The 20,060-nt window shown below is 42.4% G+C and overlaps 1 protein-coding gene across 2 annotated transcripts in view; it reads right to left on the bottom strand.

Annotated features, from left to right (window-relative positions):
* Positions 1-20,060, bottom strand: part of TARS3 (threonyl-tRNA synthetase 3) — a 52,515-nt gene that overhangs the window by 4,839 nt on the left and 27,616 nt on the right. For both annotated transcript variants that reach the window (XM_065872480.1, XM_065872479.1), the window contains exons 11-16: positions 17,885-18,051; positions 15,837-15,999; positions 9,602-9,739; positions 7,378-7,455; positions 7,193-7,293; positions 38-142 (exon numbers count right to left, since the gene is read on the bottom strand). In XM_065872480.1, the coding sequence (XP_065728552.1) occupies positions 38-142; positions 7,193-7,293; positions 7,378-7,455; positions 9,602-9,739; positions 15,837-15,999; positions 17,885-18,051 (752 nt within the window). The remainder of the gene's footprint in view (positions 1-37; positions 143-7,192; positions 7,294-7,377; positions 7,456-9,601; positions 9,740-15,836; positions 16,000-17,884; positions 18,052-20,060) is intronic.

Here is a 20,060-nt window from a genome sequence, read left to right as displayed (position 1 = left end):
CAGTAGACATATAGCTTTTCTTTTCCATATCACTTACCATTTTCCTCCATAGTTTTCTGAGAGAATGGCTATCATTCTTTCCACCGACCCCAAAATGGCTCGATGAATGATCACAGGGTTCTTCTTATCATCCCCATCCTTACTAGAAAAATGAAAATTATACATTTAATTATTCTCTTAAGATTCATAAATAACTTTACCTTCTTACCCTATATTTAAAAGGTATTTTCCCAAACTAGGTAAAACAATAGATTACTCATAAATTATCTTTAAACATAAATGTGCCATTAATTAGAAATAAAGGTTTTTTTCTTTCAAATTATGGTATCTTTTATTTTTTTAAAGAGATTTTGCATTATGTTTCTTATTTTTTTTAATAGTTTAGTATTTTTAAAATTTATTTATTTTTGGCTGCATTAGGTCTTTGTTGCTGCATGTGGGCTTTCTCTAGTTGCAGCGAGTGGGGGCTACTCTTCGTTGCGGTGCACGGGCTTCTCATTGTGGTGGCTTCTCTTGTTGCGGAGCGTGAGCTCTAGGCGCGCAGGCTTCAGTAGTTGTGGCGCACAGGCTTAGTTGCTCCGCGGCATGTGGGATCTTCCCGGACCAGGGCTTGAACCCGTGTCCCCTGCATTGGCAGGTGGATTCTTAACCACTGAGCCACCAGGGCAGCCCTATGGTATCTTTTATAAACAAAAGGGAAGTAAAATATATCATCTAGGAAAAAGCAACGTGATATTAGATCACTATCTCTATTACAAATCTACTGATTATTCGAAACTACCAGTTTTATTCGAAACTACCAGTTTACTCAAATTGAGAGACAGTCTTACAAATCATATTTTTTAAATTAACTTTATTTTGAACTATGGCTTACTTCACCACTAATTTATTGAACAATTATCAAAGACATTGCAAAAATAAAGAAAATGGGTTTCTGTAATAGAATATGTTGGTATTCTATTAGTTTGGGTTAATGGTATGACCACGGTGGCTGGCAAAAAATTTACCAACCTTAGTTAGTTAGTTAGTTAGTAGTTATTAGAGAATATTGAAAACATATACAAAAGTAGAGAGAATAGTATAATGAAATCCCACATAACCCTTTCTCAGCATCAGCAAATGTCAACTCACAGCCAACCTGGTTTGGTCCAAATGCACCCATTCCTGACACCATCCACTGTAAACACACTGCCATATTGTAAACACTATGCCCCCCTACTACTGATATATTTCAATATGTTCCTGATACTTGTTCCAGAAGTCCACTGGTCAAATTCCGTTTACAGACCTGAAACCTTCATGACATTCTCCTTACATTTGAGAATTCTCTCCTCCCTTTCAGAAAAAGATGTAAAAAGCAAATTACAACTGTTAATTGTAATAAAGTCAGGTACTCCAAGATCTGTGCACACTTTTCCCAGAAAGATAAATTTCACATTACTGCAACAAATGTAATAATATGTGATGCTTACAAAGTTCTTAGGACAAATTTTTATCTAAACGTTGTACCAGCTATTTACTAATAAAACACATATACACACAGGGCAAACAGACAAATAAAAACAGAGACTCATTCATTAAACTCACTTCAAAAGAGTTTTCATTGGACATCGTCATTGCCAATCATTTCTGCTAAGAGCCACGGCAGACTGACTGCAGGCCAAATCCTCTGTCAGATCCTACAGAAGCTTTGGGGCAGGGCTGGGGGGCCTGAGTCCAGTCCTGCTCAGATATATGAAGAAATAATTCATTCTACAAACTGGAAACAGCATGGTATATTCCTGAATGTTGCGTAATGTTGCCTGTGTAGGGAATGAAAGAGAAGCAGCATGATCCTTTCACAGGCCCCTGGGTACCAGAAATTTCTGTCCCATCATTTATTTTAAAAGAATTAAAATCAGGTCTAGTCTTAAGAAGGGCAAAGAGTGACCTAAACTATGCTTACACATCTATACTTTCAGGTAAACATTAGAATTAATGACAAGTTCCCCCAAACAATCCTCGTGGATTTAGTTGGAATTACATTAGATTTAGAGCTACATTTGAAGAGAATTCGTATCTTCACAATATTGATTCTTCCCAGTCCAACAGTGGTGTGAATCTTCATTTAAACAACTGGTTTTTTTTGCCTTTGATAAAGTTTTATGGTATATATTTCAAATAAATATTATATATTTATATTCCTTGTTAAGTTTATTCCTAGACATTTTGCTTGTTTGTTTTTTTAATTTATTTTATTTATTTATTTTTGGCTGTGTTGGATCTTCATTGCTGCGTGCGGGCTTTCTCTAGCTGTGGCGAGCAGGGGCTACTCTTCATTGAGGTGCGCAGGCTTCTCATTGTGGTGGCTTCTCTTGTTGCGGAGCACAGGCTCTAGGCACGTGGGCTTCAGTAGTTGTGGCACACAGGCTCAATAGTTGTGGCACACACGATTAGCTGCTTTGCTGCATGTGGGATCTTCCCAGGCCAGGGCTCGAACTGGTGTCCCCTGCATTGGCAGGAGGATTCTTAACCACTGCACCACTGGGGAAGCCCCTCTGCTTGGTTTTTGTTATTGTTGCTGTTACTGTTTCTGAAATTTTTTTTCCATTGCACTTCTTAGCAGGTTGTCGCTAATATATATGAAAGCAAATTGATGTTTGCATTTTGACCTTATTGCTAGGTACCTTACTTTATTATCAGTTTTAATTTTTCTCCATCTGATTCTATTGAATTTCTAGATATCTTAGCATCTACATACAATGAAAATTTGGCTCTTTATTTCAATATGTCTACGTATCCCAGAACATCTGTGAGTAAGAGTACAAATAGGCTAGTCACCTTCTTCTCAACTAAGTAGAGATGTTATTGTTGTTTTCTAATAAATACTCCTTACCATTATAGGAAAATTTATTTCTGTTCCTCTCACAGGGATGAATGTTACATTTTATCCAATGCCTTTCAGCGCTGTTGAAGGTAATGGGTGACAATACGCTTCGTAATGTTAAACTACCCCTGCTTTCTTTTTTTTTTTTTTAATATTTATTTATTTGGCTGCACCTAGGTCTTAGCTGAGGTTGCTATGTGCAGGATCTTCCTGGCGGCATGTAGAATCTTTAGTTGCAGCATGCGGGATCTAGTTCCCTGATCAGGGATCAAACCCAGGCCCCCTGCATTGGGAGTGTGGATTCTTAAGCACTGGACCACCAGGGAAGTCCAAAACCACCCCTGCTTTCTTGTGTAAAAAACTTATTTGATCAAGGTGATGACCTCGCTGCTCCTTCCCTCTTCTCCCTTCATATCTAAGCCACAAACAGATTGCATTGGTTCTACCTCCAAAATATACCCCAAATACCTCCATTTTTCTCATCTCTATGTATCACTGCCACCACGTTCTGTCATCATCTCTTACCTGGCCTACAGACCACTGCTTCCACTTCTGCTTTCCAGTCCCCACTGTCCACACAACACCTAGGATGATGGATGGATGGATGGATGGATGGGTGGATGGATGGGTGGGTGGGTGGGTGGTGGATGGGTGGGTGGGTGAATGGGTGGATGGATGGGTGGGTGGATGGGTGGATGGGTGGATGGATGGGTGGATGCGTGGGTGGTTGGATGGATGGATGGGTTGTTGGGTAGGTGGATGGATGGATGGATGGATGGGTGGATGGGTGGATGGATGGATGGATGGGTTGTTGGGTGGGTGGATGGATGGATGGGTGGATGGATGGGTGGATGCGTGGGTGGTTGGATGGATGGATGGGTTGTTGGGTAGGTGGATGGATGGATGGATGGATGGGTGGATGGGTGGATGGGTGGATGGATGGATGGATGGGTGGATGGGTGGATGGATGGATGGGTGGATGGATGGGTGGATGGGTGGGTGGATGGGTGGATGGATGGGTGGATGGGTGGGTGGATGGATGGGTGGATGGGTGGGTGGATGGGTGGATGGATGGAAGGGTGGATGGGTGGATGGATGGATGGGTGGATGGATGGGTGGATGGGTGGGTGGATGGGTGGGTGGATGGGTGGATGGATGGATGGATGGATGGGTGGATGGGTGGATGTATGGATGGGTGGATGGATGGGTGGGTGGATGGGTGGGTGGGTGGATGGGTGGGTGGGTGGATGGGTGGGTGGATGGGTGGATGTGTGGGTGGATGGGTGGATGTGTGGGTGGATGGGTGGGTGGATGAGTGGATGGGTGGGTGGATGGATGGATGGGTGGATGGATGGATGGGTGGATGGGTGGATGGGTGGGTGGATGGGTGGGTGGATGGGTGGATGGGTGGATGGGTAGATGGATGGATGGGTGGATGGGTAGATGGATGGATGGGTGGGTGGATGGGTGGGTGGATGGGTGGGTGGGTGGATGGGTGGGTGGGTGGATGGGTGGGTGGGTGGGTGGATGGATGGGTGGGTGGATGGATGGGTGGATGGATGGATGGGTGGATGGATGGATGGATGGATGGATGGATGGGTGGATGGGTGGATGGGTAGATGGATGGATGGGTGGATGGGTAGATGGATGGATGGGTGGATGGGTAGATGGATGGATGGGTGGATGGGTAGATGGATGGATGGGTGGATGGGTAGATGGATGGATGGGTGGATGGCTTGCCTGATCTACTGCTCCTCCATATCCCCCTTGGATGGCTAGTAGTGTTCAAATTTTGTTACACTAGTTGGGTCATTTTTGCATAAAGTCCCCCTACCCCTAATTCCTTTTGTTCATTTTGATAGGTTACTGGAGAAAGATGATTTTGAAAATATGAACTTAAGACACCATCTTTTCCAAAAGGCCTGAATATATTCTTGAAAGTTCTGTGCTTTCCCCTTTAACCTTTGAGAATTTTTATTATTCTCATGTCCTGATGTAACTCCCTGTATGAACACTTAAACTATTCTTCAGCTCTTTACCTTCTCACAGGATGTAACTCTCAGTGTAGCTCTATAACCATTAATCAAAACACAAGTTGGAGAATCCGAAATAAAATTTTTGTTGGTTGAACATAAATTGAGATCACTGCATAAAATCCTACACTCTGGGAAATTGGTGGTTGTTCATTTATTATAAGAATCTTATTAGGAAAATATTCTATTAAAAATTATTAGACAAAATATGCCAATAATTTTTCCTTTTTAAATTATTTTTTTAAATGAATAATCTTGAGTGAAAGAGATCTCAACACATTATCTAATCAACACCACATCTCTAAAACAGGACATGGTGAGAAGGGGAGAGTTTAAAGAAATGATGTTATGAATTTTGTCTAATTCAAGTCAGTGGAATGCTCTTTAAAAAGAAGCTGCTTCCAGGCAGAAAGAAGTAAGCATGCCACACCTGACTCTCTCTCTGAACGCAGACGTGGACCCTGGAGAGAACATGAAGAACAGCCACCCCGAGGGCTGGGAGGAGTGACTGATGCCGGGGGATTGCCGAAGAAGACCAGAATCTGAAGTGCCACCAAACTGCACTTAGTTTTTTGTAATTTTGTCTTCCAGTTTGTGTGGCCTGGACTCAAAGACAGCCTACAAGCAAGAATACATACCAGGTGCAGACAGGAAAAGCTTCAAGAGAAATCCTCACTTTCTGGCCAAGAGCCAGAAAATAACTGCTAAGTTTCAGAAAAAGTGGGGGTGGGGGACATCCTGGAGTTTTCTTCTGTTTCTTTTTTCTCCTCTCTTCCTCCAGCCCCCAGAATTCCCACAGTGGCACAGAGACTAAACAGGCACCTAAAACTCCAAGGAAGGGGATCCTTCTCTCCGACCCGAACAGCTGTGATCCCAAGCGTACGTGAATCCCTGTGCTCTCTCTGGCTGGCCTCCTGATGCCTGGTCTCTGACACAGATAGCCCTGGAAACAGCATGCGGAGCAGGGAAGCTAAAGCCCAGCGTTCTGGCCACAGGACTACAAAAAGGGACTTCAGGGAACCAAAAAGTGTCAGGGAAATACAGAGAGCAGGGGGCGCAGAAGAGCTGCCCCATAAAGGGGTGTATGAGCTCGCTGGCCTCACCTCTCATCGCACATGCTTGGATCCAACCCTAACAGCACATAAAAGGCTTGAGAATTGGACTGTGGGACTTCGTCCCTGCGTGGTGCACACAGGACAGAAGGCCTCGCTGAGGCCAAGATCCACAGACGCTCATATCCCTTATATACAATGGCCGGTACAGTGAGCCCAGTCGGCCCTCCATATCCATGGGCTTCACAGATACAGATACAGATATGGATACAGAGGGCCGACTGTATAGGCTCAGAAAACTGAGCTGACACTGGAACCACAGAAGGCGGGTTAGAAATTACAGCCTGAACCTGCCCAGGCAGAATGACTGCTAAAAAGTCAACAATCCCCTTAGGATTTAAACAAGACCCAGCATCTCACAATATAATATTAACAATGTCTGGGATGCAATTCAAACCTACTCAGCATATTCATCACCAGGAAAATCTCAATTCCAATAAACAGATTATGGAAAGGGAATAACAGTAACTGCAGTGGGGAAATCTGGCAAACTTTATTTTAACCAAGTGATAGAGGTTACATCACTGCTGACAAGTCACATTGATGCCATGCACACCCTTGACAGGAAGAACCACCCTCAAAAGGTGATATACAGTATGATCCCAGTTCTGTGGAATTCTGGGAAAGTGATGGAGAGGAGGTCAGTGGCTGCCCAGGGCTGGGGTGGGAGGAGAGTGTGACTGTAAAGGAACAGTACAGGAATTTGCTTGCCTGATGGAATCACAATCGTGGTGGTGGGCACACCACTCTATACGATGTTTAAAACTTACAGAACTGTACACACACACACATATACACACAAAGTCAACTTTACTGTGAGTTAAGAAAAAAATTTTTAATGGAGTTGTTGGTTTGCAGTGATGAAACTGCCTTTTTTCCTCTGCTTTCCCTGGTAAGTACCATCCGTAAGACACAGACCCAGGGTCAGCCCTTTATGAAGTCTCCCCCTCTGCCTCAGGGAGATTTCTCTGTTTGGGTCATGTTTCCACGTCCTTTGTTCATAGCTCTAACCAGAAAACTAAAGCTGACCTCCAACTAGATTACAAGCAGGTAAACAAATACATACTGAGTATCTTGCACACAGACAGACATTCACTGACACTTGTTTCTGTACTGCTAATGCTCAAATGACAATAATTAAGATATGAGTCCTACATTATTTATCACATTCAGTCACTCACCTAACATATGTAAGATTAAATCTTACAGGCAGTTGGAAGTCCAGCTGAATTGTAGCACACTGATGGTATCTGCCAATAGCATCCTTGATTTTTATATCAATCTGTAAATTAAATGATGTTTGCTTAGAGACAGGTTTTATTTTTCTGTTAAATTTTACTTTTTTTGAAGCATATGGCCTACTTACTTTAGGACCATAAAATGCTCCATCTCCCGGGTTCATCTTCCATGGTTTCCCAAATTCCATCAAGCTATTCTGTAGTTGCTATTTTTTTTAATAAGAAGAGAACATTACTCACACTTAATCACCATATACTTATTGAACCTCTTCTACATTCAATAAACTACTGAGCAAAGACTACGTAAAGAAAATTAAGATGGTACTTACTCTCAAGAAACATACACATTTTAATTGGGGGAGAAAAAAGATAACTTACTAAACTGTTCCACTGAATTCCAGGTAAGTGATAGAGGGGTACTTTGGGCACTTCCGCCGTGCAGGCTCCCTCTGCCCTACTCTCTCTAGCTCCTTTCAGGAGGCGCCTCCACACCATAAAAGGCAAGAAAGCTGGGGCCTTGTTCCTCCTGCACTCTGTGTTCAGAAGACCGGGGGACAGGCCTTGCACTTTCTCTTGCTTCTCCCCCACCTCTGTGCCTGCAGCTGGTGGGCAGGGCCCCTTGGGACACAGAGGTTGTGGAAGCGTGAGGCCCACTCTGGTCTCCAGACTAAGCCACGTTAGGTCACCTAAGTTAGCTCACAGTGAGGCCGCTCCACACTGACGGTGACGGGGCGTGCACACGAGTATTAGTGATAGGGCTCTTTGAGTCTTCTGGCCACTCCCTGTGAAAATGGCTTCTCTGGGAAGCACCCAGGCATCCCTAAGGCCCTGGCCAGAAGAATGTCAGAACAGCAGCCAGACTCCTGTCATCACCCCAGCGCACTGGAGCCGTGAGGGGGGTGACATTTGGGAGTGAAGCGCCCGACAGGGAAGGAAAGCAGTGGTGGTGTCCTGGGCCAGGCCAGCATCACCCAGAAAGCCTCCTCCAGGGCCTTAGTCAGAGCAGGTCAGGAGCTGCTCCTGGCCAGACCCCAGGGGGTCCCTCAGGGACCCAACCCTCCTGCAGAGGATTCCCTTGTGCTCAGGGCTGGGAAGGCCACCTGCACAGATGCACTTCACAAGCTGGAGCTGCCCTCCCCCGACTTTGTTTCTGAAGGGAGAAGAGACTGTGAAACCATGTTCTCAGACAAAACAAGGCCCTGCTATAGCAGGTAACAGCGATTGTAGGGACTCCCAGGGAATTAAAAGCAAAAGAAAGGCCAGGTTTGGGGGAAGAGCATACAGCAGAGGTCACTGCGTCCACTGCTCTGTCCTCTCCCTGGGGACACCGGGATAGGAAGGCCTGATGGGAGGGGCCGAGGCCAAGAAAGCTTCCAGTTGACACGAGGTCTGGGGAGAGGGGACATCTGGGCAGTGCTGGAACCGCCACTCCCAAGACTGGCCCGGGGACACTGCCCGGCACCTCTTCTCCCTGCTGTCTGTCCTGCCCCACACATGCCAGCTCTCTGGCTCCGAAGAGCACTAGGGTCTAGACTGTGGGACGTGCTGGGTTTCGGACACATCAGTTTGCTTGTGCTTATGTGGGAGGGGCTGGAATGTTCTTAAGGATCTAATGACTCACTGCAACTCTGGGAAAGTGGGACCCAAGAGAGGTTTTTTTTTTTTTAATTAATTAATTAATTTGTTTCATTGGGTCTTCCTTGCTGCACACGGGCTTTCTCTAGCTGTGGTGAGCGGGAGCTACTCTTCGTTGTGGTGCGTGGGCTTCTAATTGTGGTGGCTTCTCTTGTTGTGGAGCACGGGCTCCAGGCGCACGGGCTTCAGTAGCTGTGGCTCATGGGCTCTAGGTGCGTGGGCTTCAGTAGTTGTGGTGCACGGGCTTAGTTGCTCCGTGGCATGTGGGATCTTCCCGGACCAGGGCTCGAACGCATGTCCCCTGCACTGGCAGGCGGGTTCTTAAACACTGTGCCACCAGGGAAGCCCCCAAGAGAGGTTTGAGGTTAATCCAGCTCCAAGGATCTGATGGACCTACATCAGTTCCAGTGGCAGAGGCCAAACCAGAGCTGCTGAAGAAGGAGCCAGATAACTTCTTTAAAAACTTATGAAATTGGTTATTAGTGACCAGCACTGAAAAGAGTATAAATGAAAACCTGATATAAACTAAGGTGTGAAGCAAATATAAGGTACTGCTCTTATCACTGTTTTGAAGAAAACTGGATTAACAAAATTCTACAATGGGCACGTTTATCCCAGAACTTCCAATTTTAAATTTCCATTGCAAAGCATCACATCCTCATGCAAGGTATTTTCCATATTCACAAAAATGAAGGGTAACACTTTGTTTCTCCCTACCTTTTCAGCTTCATCCCATATCTCAACCTCCCCTAGAAAGTTTTCAGGTCTTGTTGACAAATTTAATTGAAAGGAGAAGCCAAATGTTGAGTAAACGGATTGCAAAAACTGCAAACACCCTTTTATTTCTTCTTCAATCTGAAATCAGAGCAAATGAAAAACCTTAAATAACACCAAATTTAAACCTATTTATGGCATTAAAAAACATTCTTCTTGTCAGATAGAAATAAAGCGTGCTTTTACTATAGTCAGTAGCACTGTTCGAGTTGTTGTCTTTTCCTCACTCGAATATTCACGGGACGCCCGCCAGGTGCCAATGCACACAGGCTGCTGGAGGCCCCCATGGTCCAGCGCAGGGCTGGGCGAAGACCCAGGCGAGGGTACCTCTCCGTGCACAATGCCACACAGGAGGAAGGGCGGCTGTCCAGAGGAAGTGATGGCCAAGCTGCAGCCAGAGGAGAGGTTAAGTGTTCTCCACGGAGGCAGGGCAGGAGCTCCCGGAGCAGAGGAAACACTGAGGGTGAAGACCCATAGGATGGAGGAGTGGGGCAGGGCAGGAGAGCTGTGGGAAGCTGCACGTGACGGGACAGACGGCACAGAGGGAGTATGGCAGACAGTCAGGATAGAGGCAGGCCAGGGCCAGAGAAAATGCAGTGCTTTCAAAGCCAGGGTAATGTCTGCACTTTTTAGCCTGATAGCAATGGAGAACCAGTGGAGGTTTCAGCAGGGGACTAACACAGTTCAATGTGATCGTTTGAAGTACGGGAAAAAGACTGGCAAGACGAGAAGAGCAGCCCATGAGGAAGCTGTTGGGATCCTTCAGGAGCAAGAGGATGGCAGCTTGAAACAGAAGTGGCTGGAATGCAGGGAATCAGATGCATTTGCAGGATACCTGTCCTTTCGTTCACTAACAGATAGTAATTGCCTACATTGTCAGCACTGTGCTGGATGCTGGGAATTCAGGAATGAATGAACTTATTCAAGAATAATATATTTAAGAAGAGTGAATAGGGCTTGTGATAAACTAGACATGAGAAGTGAAAACCAAAGGACACCTGGGTTCCTGGCCTGGGCCATGGAGAGGGTGCTGGTGCATCGCTGAGGAGGACGTGGTGTGAAAGGCAGAAGAGGGGCCGACGCTGGGCCTGGTCAATGAGAGGGTGTTTGTGATGGCCAAGCAGACACGTCCCCCAGCCCCTGCAGGGCTTGGAGCTCACGGGGGACAGCTGAGACGCAGCAGAGGTTAGGAGAGGGACCGATGCCAGAGAGCGCAGGGTGAGAAAAGCAGGGCCGGGGCTGTGAGGCTGAGAGACAGCATCCTTAACAGGGAGAAAGACAAGCACATCTAAATGCAGACGAGATGGGGCAGCAAAAACAGAGACGTAGAGAGAGGGGACAAGTAAGGATCTGCATGTCACCAGGGATTAGGTTTTGGGATTTTCATCAGTGGAATCATGCAGCCCTTGCTCTTTTTTCTGTCTGGCTTTTTCCACTCAGTAGAATTATTTCAAGGTTCATTCATACTGTTGTGTGCATCAATAGGTCATTCTTTTTTCTTGCTGAGTGGTTTTCCACTGTATGGATATACCACTGTTCCTTTTTACACTCACCTGTTATTGGGCTGTTCCTATATTTCGGCTCTTTCAAATAAAGTTGCTATGAACACGTGTGGACAAGTCTTCGTATGGACATGTACTTTCTTTTTCTCTTAGAAAAGGAAAAGGAGTAGTAAGATGGCTGGGACATATGGTAGGTTTGTGCTTTAAAGACAAAAATTATTTACTTATTTGGCTGTGCTGGGTCTTAGTTGCGGCGCACAGGATCTTCGTTGCTGCATGTGTGATCTTCGTTGGGGTGTGCGGGATCTTTAGTTGTGGCGTGCATGTGGGATACAGTTCCCTGACCAGGGATCGAACCCGTGTCCCCTGCTTTGGAAGCGTGGAGTCTTAACCACTGCGCCACCAGGGAAGTCTCTGCTTCACTTTTTAAGAAACTGCCAAACTGGTTTCCAAAGTGACTGTGCCGTCTTCCATTTCTACAACCAGTGAGTGAGAAGTCCATCCCCTCCACACTGCCAACACGTGTCAGAGTCAGCCTTTTACGTCTTACCCATTCTAGTTGGTGTAGAGGCAACTCCTTATGGTTTCAATCTTCATCTCCTTAGTGACTGATCACCTTGCACCCCTTATTCATGTCCTTCTTCGCCATCTGTGTATCTCCTTAGATATGTATCTTCGACCATTTGAATGGTCAAATCTTTTTGCCCATTTTTTAAAGTTTAACTTTTTGAGATTCACATGCATTTGTAAGAAATAAAACCATTGTACCATTTACTCAGGTTTCCCCAGTGGTGATATAATTTTGGCTTCAACTGTCAAACACAACTCAGAAAACTGTGAGTTTTTCACAACTCTGAAAAGTCTGAGAAAAAGGAAAAGGAAAAGGAATATTTATTGTATTTAACCATGTTTTACTTTTACAGTTGTTCTTTCTTTCTTCCTAACGTTCCAAGACTCTTCCTTTTATCATTTCCTTTCTCTTCAGAGAAATTCCTATAGCCATTCTTTTTTTTTTTTTTTTTTTTTTTTTTCTATAGCCATTCTTTTAAGGTAGGTCTAATGTCTTGATTTCACCTTCATTCCATAGAGACATTTTTTCTGGATATAGAATTTTGGGTTAACAGTTATTTCAGCATTTGGAAAATGCTGTGCCGCTTCCTTCTGGCCTCTGTTTTGTTTTTGATAAGAAAACTGTTGTTTTTTAAAAAAAATATTTTTTTCCTTAATGGTAAGGTATCATTTCTTTCTCACTGCTTTCAAATTTTTTTCTTTAGCTTTCAGAAGTTTGGCTATAATGTGTCTTGGTGTGAATTTCATTGGGTTTATCCTGTGTGGACTTTCTCAGCTACTTGAATCTGTAAGCTTATGTTTTTTGCCAAATTTGGCCAGTTTTCAGCCATTAACTCTTTGAGTACTTTTTCACCTCCACCCTACATTTCCAGAACTATTTCCAGAACTATTCCAGAACGTTGGTGACATAAATATTAGGCATTCTGTTATAGTCCCACTGGTCTCTGAGGTTCTGTTCATTTTTCTTTCAGTCTCTTTTCTGTTTTTCACATAGTGTCATTTCTACTGGTGTCTTCAAGTTCACTGATTCTTTTCTCTGTCTCCTCCATTCTGCTCAGGAATCCATCCACTGAATATTTTGGTTATTACATTTTTCAGTTCTAAAATTTCCATTTGGTTCTTCTTTATATCTTCTATTTCCTGAGACTATTTTTTCATTTTTTCTAAATGTGCTTGTAATTGCTTGTTAAAGCATTTTTATGATGGTTTCTTTAAGATCCTCATCAGATAATTCTAATATCCCTGCCATGTCCACATCAGTGCTCCTACACTGCCCTTTGTCATTCAAGTTGAGATTTTCCTTGTTCTTGACGTGATGATTGATTTTTGATTTCTGAAATCTAGATATTTTGGATATTATGTTATAAGACTTTGGATTTTATTTAAACTCTTCATTTTAGCTGGCTTCCACTGACTCTGCTCCAACAGGGAGGGAGCAGTACTGCCTGGTTATTGCAAAGTAGGAGCAGATGTCTGGGTTTCCCACTGGGGACCGCAAGGGAGGCAGAGGCTCCTCATTACTGCTGGGTAAGTAGGAGTTCTGCACCTTAGTAGGTTTCCTCTGATAACACCTCAGCTGGGAGAGGCAGGGGTATCTTGGTACTGCTCCTCATGTGGCCTTTAGCAACCTCCAGGGTGCACGGCTTCATTACCATGGAGTGGTGGTAGAAGTTTTGTCTCTCCACTCAAGCAGGAAGTGGAAGAGGCACCTTGTGACTTCCAGGTGAGGGTGGAAGTCCAGGCTCCCACTTAGTCTCCACTGACATTACGGGGTGAGTGCAGGGAGATCCCTGTTAATGCCTGGCAGGGATGAGTAGAATTGGTATGATTTCTTCTTTAAGTGTTTGGTAGAATTCACTAGTGATTCCTTCTGGGCCTGGAGTTTTCTTTGTGGAAATGTTGTTAACTATTAATTCAATTTCTTTAATAAACACAGGGCTACTCAGATTATCTATTTCTCCTTGAGTAAAGTTTGGTAGTTTGTGTTTTTCAAAGAATTTGTCCATTTCATCTAATTTGTCAAATTTACTGGCATAAGCTTATTCATAATATTGCCTTATTACCCTTTTAATATCTATAGGGTCTGTAGTAATGTCACTTCTATCAGTCCTAATATTTGTTTTTCTTTTTCTTTCCTTTTTTTTGGCTGGGCCATGCAGCTTGTGGGATCTTAGTTCCCCGACCAGGGATCAAACCTGGGCCCCATGCAGTGAGAGTGCAGAATCCTAACCACTGGACCACCAGGGAAGTCCCCAGTCCTAACGTTTTTAATTAGTATCTTCTCTTTTTTCTCCAACAAAACCTAAAGGTTTATGAATTTTATTGATCTTCTAGGAGAACCAGCCTTTGGTTTTTATTGATATTGTTGTGTTGTTCAAGGGTTAACTGGACAATATTTTCTAATTTCCCTTTGATTTCTTATTTGACACATGGGTTATTTAGAAGTGTATGATTCACCTTCCAAATATTTGGAGATTTTCCAGATAGCTTTCTGTTATTGATTTCTACTTCAATTTCATGTGGCCAGAAAACATATTTGGTACGAATTGAATCCCTTTAAATTTATTGAGACTCATTTTATGGCCCAGAATATGGTCTACCTTGGTAAACGTTCTGTGTGCACTCTCAAAGAATGTGTACTCTGCTGTTATTGACTGGAGGGTTCTATAACTGTCTATGAGGTTAAACCATTTGATAGTGGTCCTTTGCATGACAATTTTAATTTGAATTAACATGAAAACCTGAAAAAGTAAACACTAACTTCTAGGCAATACTGAAAAACAAACACATCCAAAATTCCACCAACCCCCTTAAAACAGTCCACTTAATGTACTTAAGTTAATAAAATTGGAGGAAACTTAAAAAAATAATAATAAATTTCATGTCAAGAAAAACAAACAACCCAATCAAAAAATGGCATAAGACCTAAATAGACATTTCTCCAAAGAAGACATACAGATGGCCAGCAGGCACATGAAAAGATGCTCAACATCACTAATTATTAGAGAAATGAAAATCAAAACTACAATGAGGTATCACCTCACACCAGTCAGAATGGCCATCATCAAGAAGTCAACAAAATAATAAGTGCTAGAGAGGGTGTGGAGAAAATGGAAGCCTCCTACACCATTGGCAGGAATGTAAACTGGTGCAGTCACTATGGAGAACAGTATGAAGCTTCCTTAAAAAGCTAAAAATAGAGTTGCCATATGATTCAGCAATCCCACTCCTGGACAAATATCCAGAAAAGATGAAAACTCTAATTCAAAAAAATACATGCACCCCAATGTTCACAGCAGCACTATTTACAACAGCCAAGGCATGTAAGCAACATATGTATCCATGGACAGATGAATGGATAAAGATGATGTGGTGTGTGTGTGTGTGTGTGTGTGTGTGTGTGTGTATATATATATATATATATATATATACACACACACACACACACACACACACAATAGAATAGTACCCAGCTATAAAAGAGAAGGAAATATTGCTATTTGCAGCAACATGGATGAACCTAGAGTTTATCATACTAAGTGAAGTTAAGTCAGATAGAGAAAGACAAAAATCATGATATCATTTATATGTGGAATCTAAAAAATGATACAAATGAACTTATTTACAGAACAGAAACAGACTCACAGACATAGAAAATAACTTATGGTTACCAAAGGGGAAAGGGAAGGGGGAGAATAAATTAGGAGTTTAGGATTAACAGACACACACTACTTTACAGATAGATAAAATAGATAAACAACAATGTGATTTATGTTCCAATGTATAATAATAAAACTGTCTTTACTTTTGATTTCTGTCAGTGACTGATTGTTAAAAATTTTTAAATAGCATCAAACAGAACTTCAAATTTTCAGAGAATTATGTTCCTTTATAATAAAATAAATTATGTTTGAAAAAAACTTTTTCATGTCATGAGATTACTGATCTATGACCCAAATTAGAGAATCACAAAATGTTGGAGCTGATGGGCCCTCAGAGACTAGACTGAACAACACATTTCACAGCGACTCTGAAAGACTCAGCGATCTGTCCAAGGTAGCACACCGGACCTATGCTGACCACGCCTCCCCCGTGTCCCTGTTTACCTGCTCCACAGTGCAGAAGATGTGAGCGTCATCCTGCTGGAAGCGCCTGACGTGGGTCAAGCCACTCAAAGCTCCTGATGGCTCATTCCTGTGAAGAGCTCCGAAGTCAGCAAATCTAATAGGCATTTCTCTCCAAGATCGTGGACGATGGGCAAACATCAGACTAGAAAAAACACAATGGCACACAGCTTTTCCTTAGCATGGAAAAGATTATGTAATGATCTAGATGTTAATAAGGTACAGTTAAATGCCTCAGGATTTGTAAACACCTTATTCTGGTTCTTAGATCACCGATTTTACAAAAATTCTTCTCCCATGAATTAGTGAACCTTGAATTTACATCACTGCACACTCTAAGAAAGAACCCTCTTATCTTCTCCAGAATGCTGTTCCCTACTCTCATTCACCCAGGGAATATCCACTTACCGTTTACAATCCATTTCAAAGGCTACTTCTTAAATGAAGCAGCCCTGGACAGTCCCCCAGAAGGGCTAGTCAGGCTTGCCTCAGGCTCCAAGAACAGCTGGAATTGCCACAATTTTGACACTGGTCTTGCTATTTTTATAAGTGAGTGTCTATATATCTGTTCCTTCCCCACTCTGCTCATGAGCTCCAGGGGGAATGGACTGCATCTGAATCACCTCTGCATTTCCAGCTCTCAGCACTGGAAACACTCGGCTAATGTTCTCTGTTGAATGAAAGGCCTCTCTTCTGCAGGAAGCACCCCTGGCTCCCATATCCCATCACCACTAGGCCACTGTGGTCCTCTCTTCCTTGTTCTGAGACATGAAAATACAAAATTACATTCTCTACTTGTGTTCAGCTCTCTTCTAATTCTATTGAAATCACAGCTTCAACTGGTACCCAATGGGAAACTGAGTTAAGAAGTTGTTAATACAAGTGTTTTAGAGAATGCAAAGCACAAGGTTAGCCTCCACCTTCTGTTTTTATTTATTTATTTATTTGCGGTACGCGGGCCTCTCACTGTTGTGGCCTCTCCCGTTGCAGAGCACAGGCTCCAGATGCGCAGGCTCAGCAGCCATGGCTCACGGGCCCAGCCGCTCTGTGGCATGTGGGATCTTCCCGGCCTGGGGCACGAACCCGTGTCCCCTATTTGGCAGGCGGACTCTCAACCACTCCGCCACCAGGGAAGCCCCACCTTCTGTTTTTAAAACGAGGTTATAGAATATTTACATAACAGTTTTTAGAAAATTAAAGATAAATATATATTTTTTACATGCTGTCATCATAAAGTTGAACTTCTTTCATTCTTTACTGAAAAGGGCAAAGAGCTTTATTCAATGTTCAGAGGTTTGTTTTAAGTAGTTACCTTCTAAGGTAAATTTACCTGAAACTATGTAGTTGATGATACAAAGCTACAATAGTTGGGATATTTTTTTGTGGAGAATTGTATCTGTTCACTTCCAGTTGTAAAATCTGCTACTCTTACAAGGTTGTATTTGCATACCATGCAACTTTATATGATAATGACATTCTTTCACAGACTCTAAGACAACCTTGATTGTAAGATGTACCATTATTTTATACATCACTAAGAAAGAAAATAACCATTAATTAAATTATGGCATAATGTTAAGATACCAATTATAAGATGTGTCCCAATTTCAGGGGTAAAGCCATCTTAGAATCAATGAAATCCAGTCATTTATTTTGCCCTCACTGTTCTTGTTACAATCAACCCAAATAGTATGTAAGAACTAGATGTTCTGCAAATATGTATATTTGAAGTGTATTACTATTAGGAAGAGAAATAATTTATAAAGTTGATATGTAACATTATCCTCTGAGAAGCACAAAATACTAAATGGTTTCCAGCTAACATCCCACACCTGTCAAAGAGCAAACATATTTTAAAAAGTAAATTTATTCTCCAGAATGAAATAACTTGGTAAAGATGATTTCTAACCACCAGTCTTCAGATTAAAGGAATCACTTAGTTCCAAAAAGCAAAATAATATTAAAGACTAATTGTGAGGAAGTCTGCTATGCGTTTATAGGCACAGATCTGCTTCACTTTTAATACTCACCAGTGCCCCGGACAATTCATGGGCTTAAGGGCAAAAGTGTCCTTGTCAATGTCAAAGGTGAACATGTTGTCACTGTAATGCTGCCAGTGTCCAGAGGTTTCCCAGAGCTTACTGCTGTACACGTTGGGGGAGAGCACCTCCATGAAGCTGCGTCGGTGGTACTCCTCCTAAAAGAGATGCACACACGAAGTTAAAATCTACTGGGACAGGTCACAACTCCAGGCAAATAACACTATGAACAAAGATTTTTAAATTAAGGATTATGTCTTACATTAATTCATGGTTAATATGCCCTTGGCTTCAAGGGTGGTAATTTATGGATCATGAGAAAGATTAGTGTATGCTCAGTATAATTTTCACAGTAAGTATATTTATTTTATAGTATAATAGTATATAGTGTATAATATTTTAATTCTTTGAGAATTAGTAATTGAAATACTATACATATAAACTTTTTGTAACTACAAACTCCCAAATCCTTGTACATTCCAGATAAACAGCAGGAGTTTGTTTTTTTTTGTTTTTTTTTTTTTTTGTGGTACGCGGGCCTCTCACTGTTGTGGCCTCTCCCATTGCGGAGCACTGGCTCTGGGCGCGCAGGCTCAGCGGCCATGGCTCACGGGCCCAGCCGCTCCACGGCGTGTGGGATCTTTCCGGACCGGGGCACGAACCCGTGTCCCTGCATCAGCAGGTGGACTCTCAACCACTGCGCCACCAGGGACGCCCAGGAGTTTATGTTCTATTACTTAAGAGGTAGAATAATTTTATAACTCAATAAGCCTCTGAGTGCCATGTTATTTACAGTTTTGACCCATTTAGTTTTAAATAGAACTAAAGCTGGGAATTTGAATTTGTAATATTTTAAGCGGTTGTTATCTACTGAGTCAGGAGCTGGCTTTGCTCCCTCCCTATCAATTAACAGCTTCCCTCATTCCAGCACTGGGGTCAGGAAAAGAGAGTCTTGTTTTCAAGCAGAGTTCTTCTTTTACTTTAACTTTGCTTTCTTTTTCTTCAAGTTATCAATCTGATGATCTTTGTTCAGTGTTTCTTAGAGTTTCAACATTTGTTAATCATTTAATGGGCATCTGGCACAAACCTAGATCACCATACTTTAGCTAAGTAAAAATATATTTTTATACAATTAAAAAAAATATAAAACATACTATTTCAAAATTACTACAAAGAACAGTTTTGCATCACTGACAGGGATATATTATTTGTCGCTCTTCAGCTGAGCATCTTTTCAGTCCAGTTGTGAAGAGCCTGGGTCTCAGCTATCCATTAAGCTTCTTTACTTCACCTTTGTTTTTACCAAATAGGAAAATTTCAACAAAATTATAGGTCACTATGAATGGCAGTAATTATTTAGTGTTAAGTCAGATGGCTCCATATACTCAGATTAAACAATGTCCCAGCTACTTCCCTGGTGGCGCAGTGGTTAAGAATCTGCCTGCCAACGTAGGGGACACGAGTTCGAGCCCTGGTCCGGGAAGATCCCACATGCCACGGAGCAACTAAGCCCGTGCACCACAACTACTGAAGCCCACGCGCCTAGAGCCCGTGCTCTGCAACAAGAGAAGCCACCGCAATGAGAAGCCTGCGCACCGCAACAAAGAGTAGCCCTCGCTCGCCACAACTAGAGAAAGCCCGTGTGCAACAATGAAAATCCAACACAGTTCAAAATCAAATAAATAAATAAATAAATTTAAAACAAAAAAAACAAGGTCCCAGAAATTAAAGGGGTTTTTGTGTTTTGGTTTCTTTTTACTAGAGGTTACTTTTAAAGCTAAGCTCAGGAGATAGTAATTGATAGATTTTTTTAACCCACTCTGGACACAATCATGTTAGGAATTTGTTTTGTTGAAGTGTTTGGAAACGATTTTAAACTATGCCCTATGAGGGCAAGTGTCATTATGTTTGCAACTTATTTTATGCAGTTTAGTAAAAAACAACTGCTACATTTATACATAAAATGTATACATATATTGCATGTATACCACCTCATCTCTGTATATTATATGTGTGTAATATATATATATATTGTTTTGTCTCTCTCACATGCACATACATGTCAGAGAGAGAGAAAGCAAATTGGCAAACTTAACAATTGATGAATCTAGATGAAGGACACATGTATGCTCACTGCACTGCTCTTTAACTTTTCTGTAGATTTGAA

Source organism: Phocoena phocoena, chromosome 2 (genome assembly GCF_963924675.1).
Source record: "Phocoena phocoena chromosome 2, mPhoPho1.1, whole genome shotgun sequence".
NCBI classification, from domain to species: Eukaryota; Metazoa; Chordata; class Mammalia; order Artiodactyla; family Phocoenidae; genus Phocoena; species Phocoena phocoena.
This window is presented reverse-complemented; position numbering and strand designations above follow the sequence as displayed.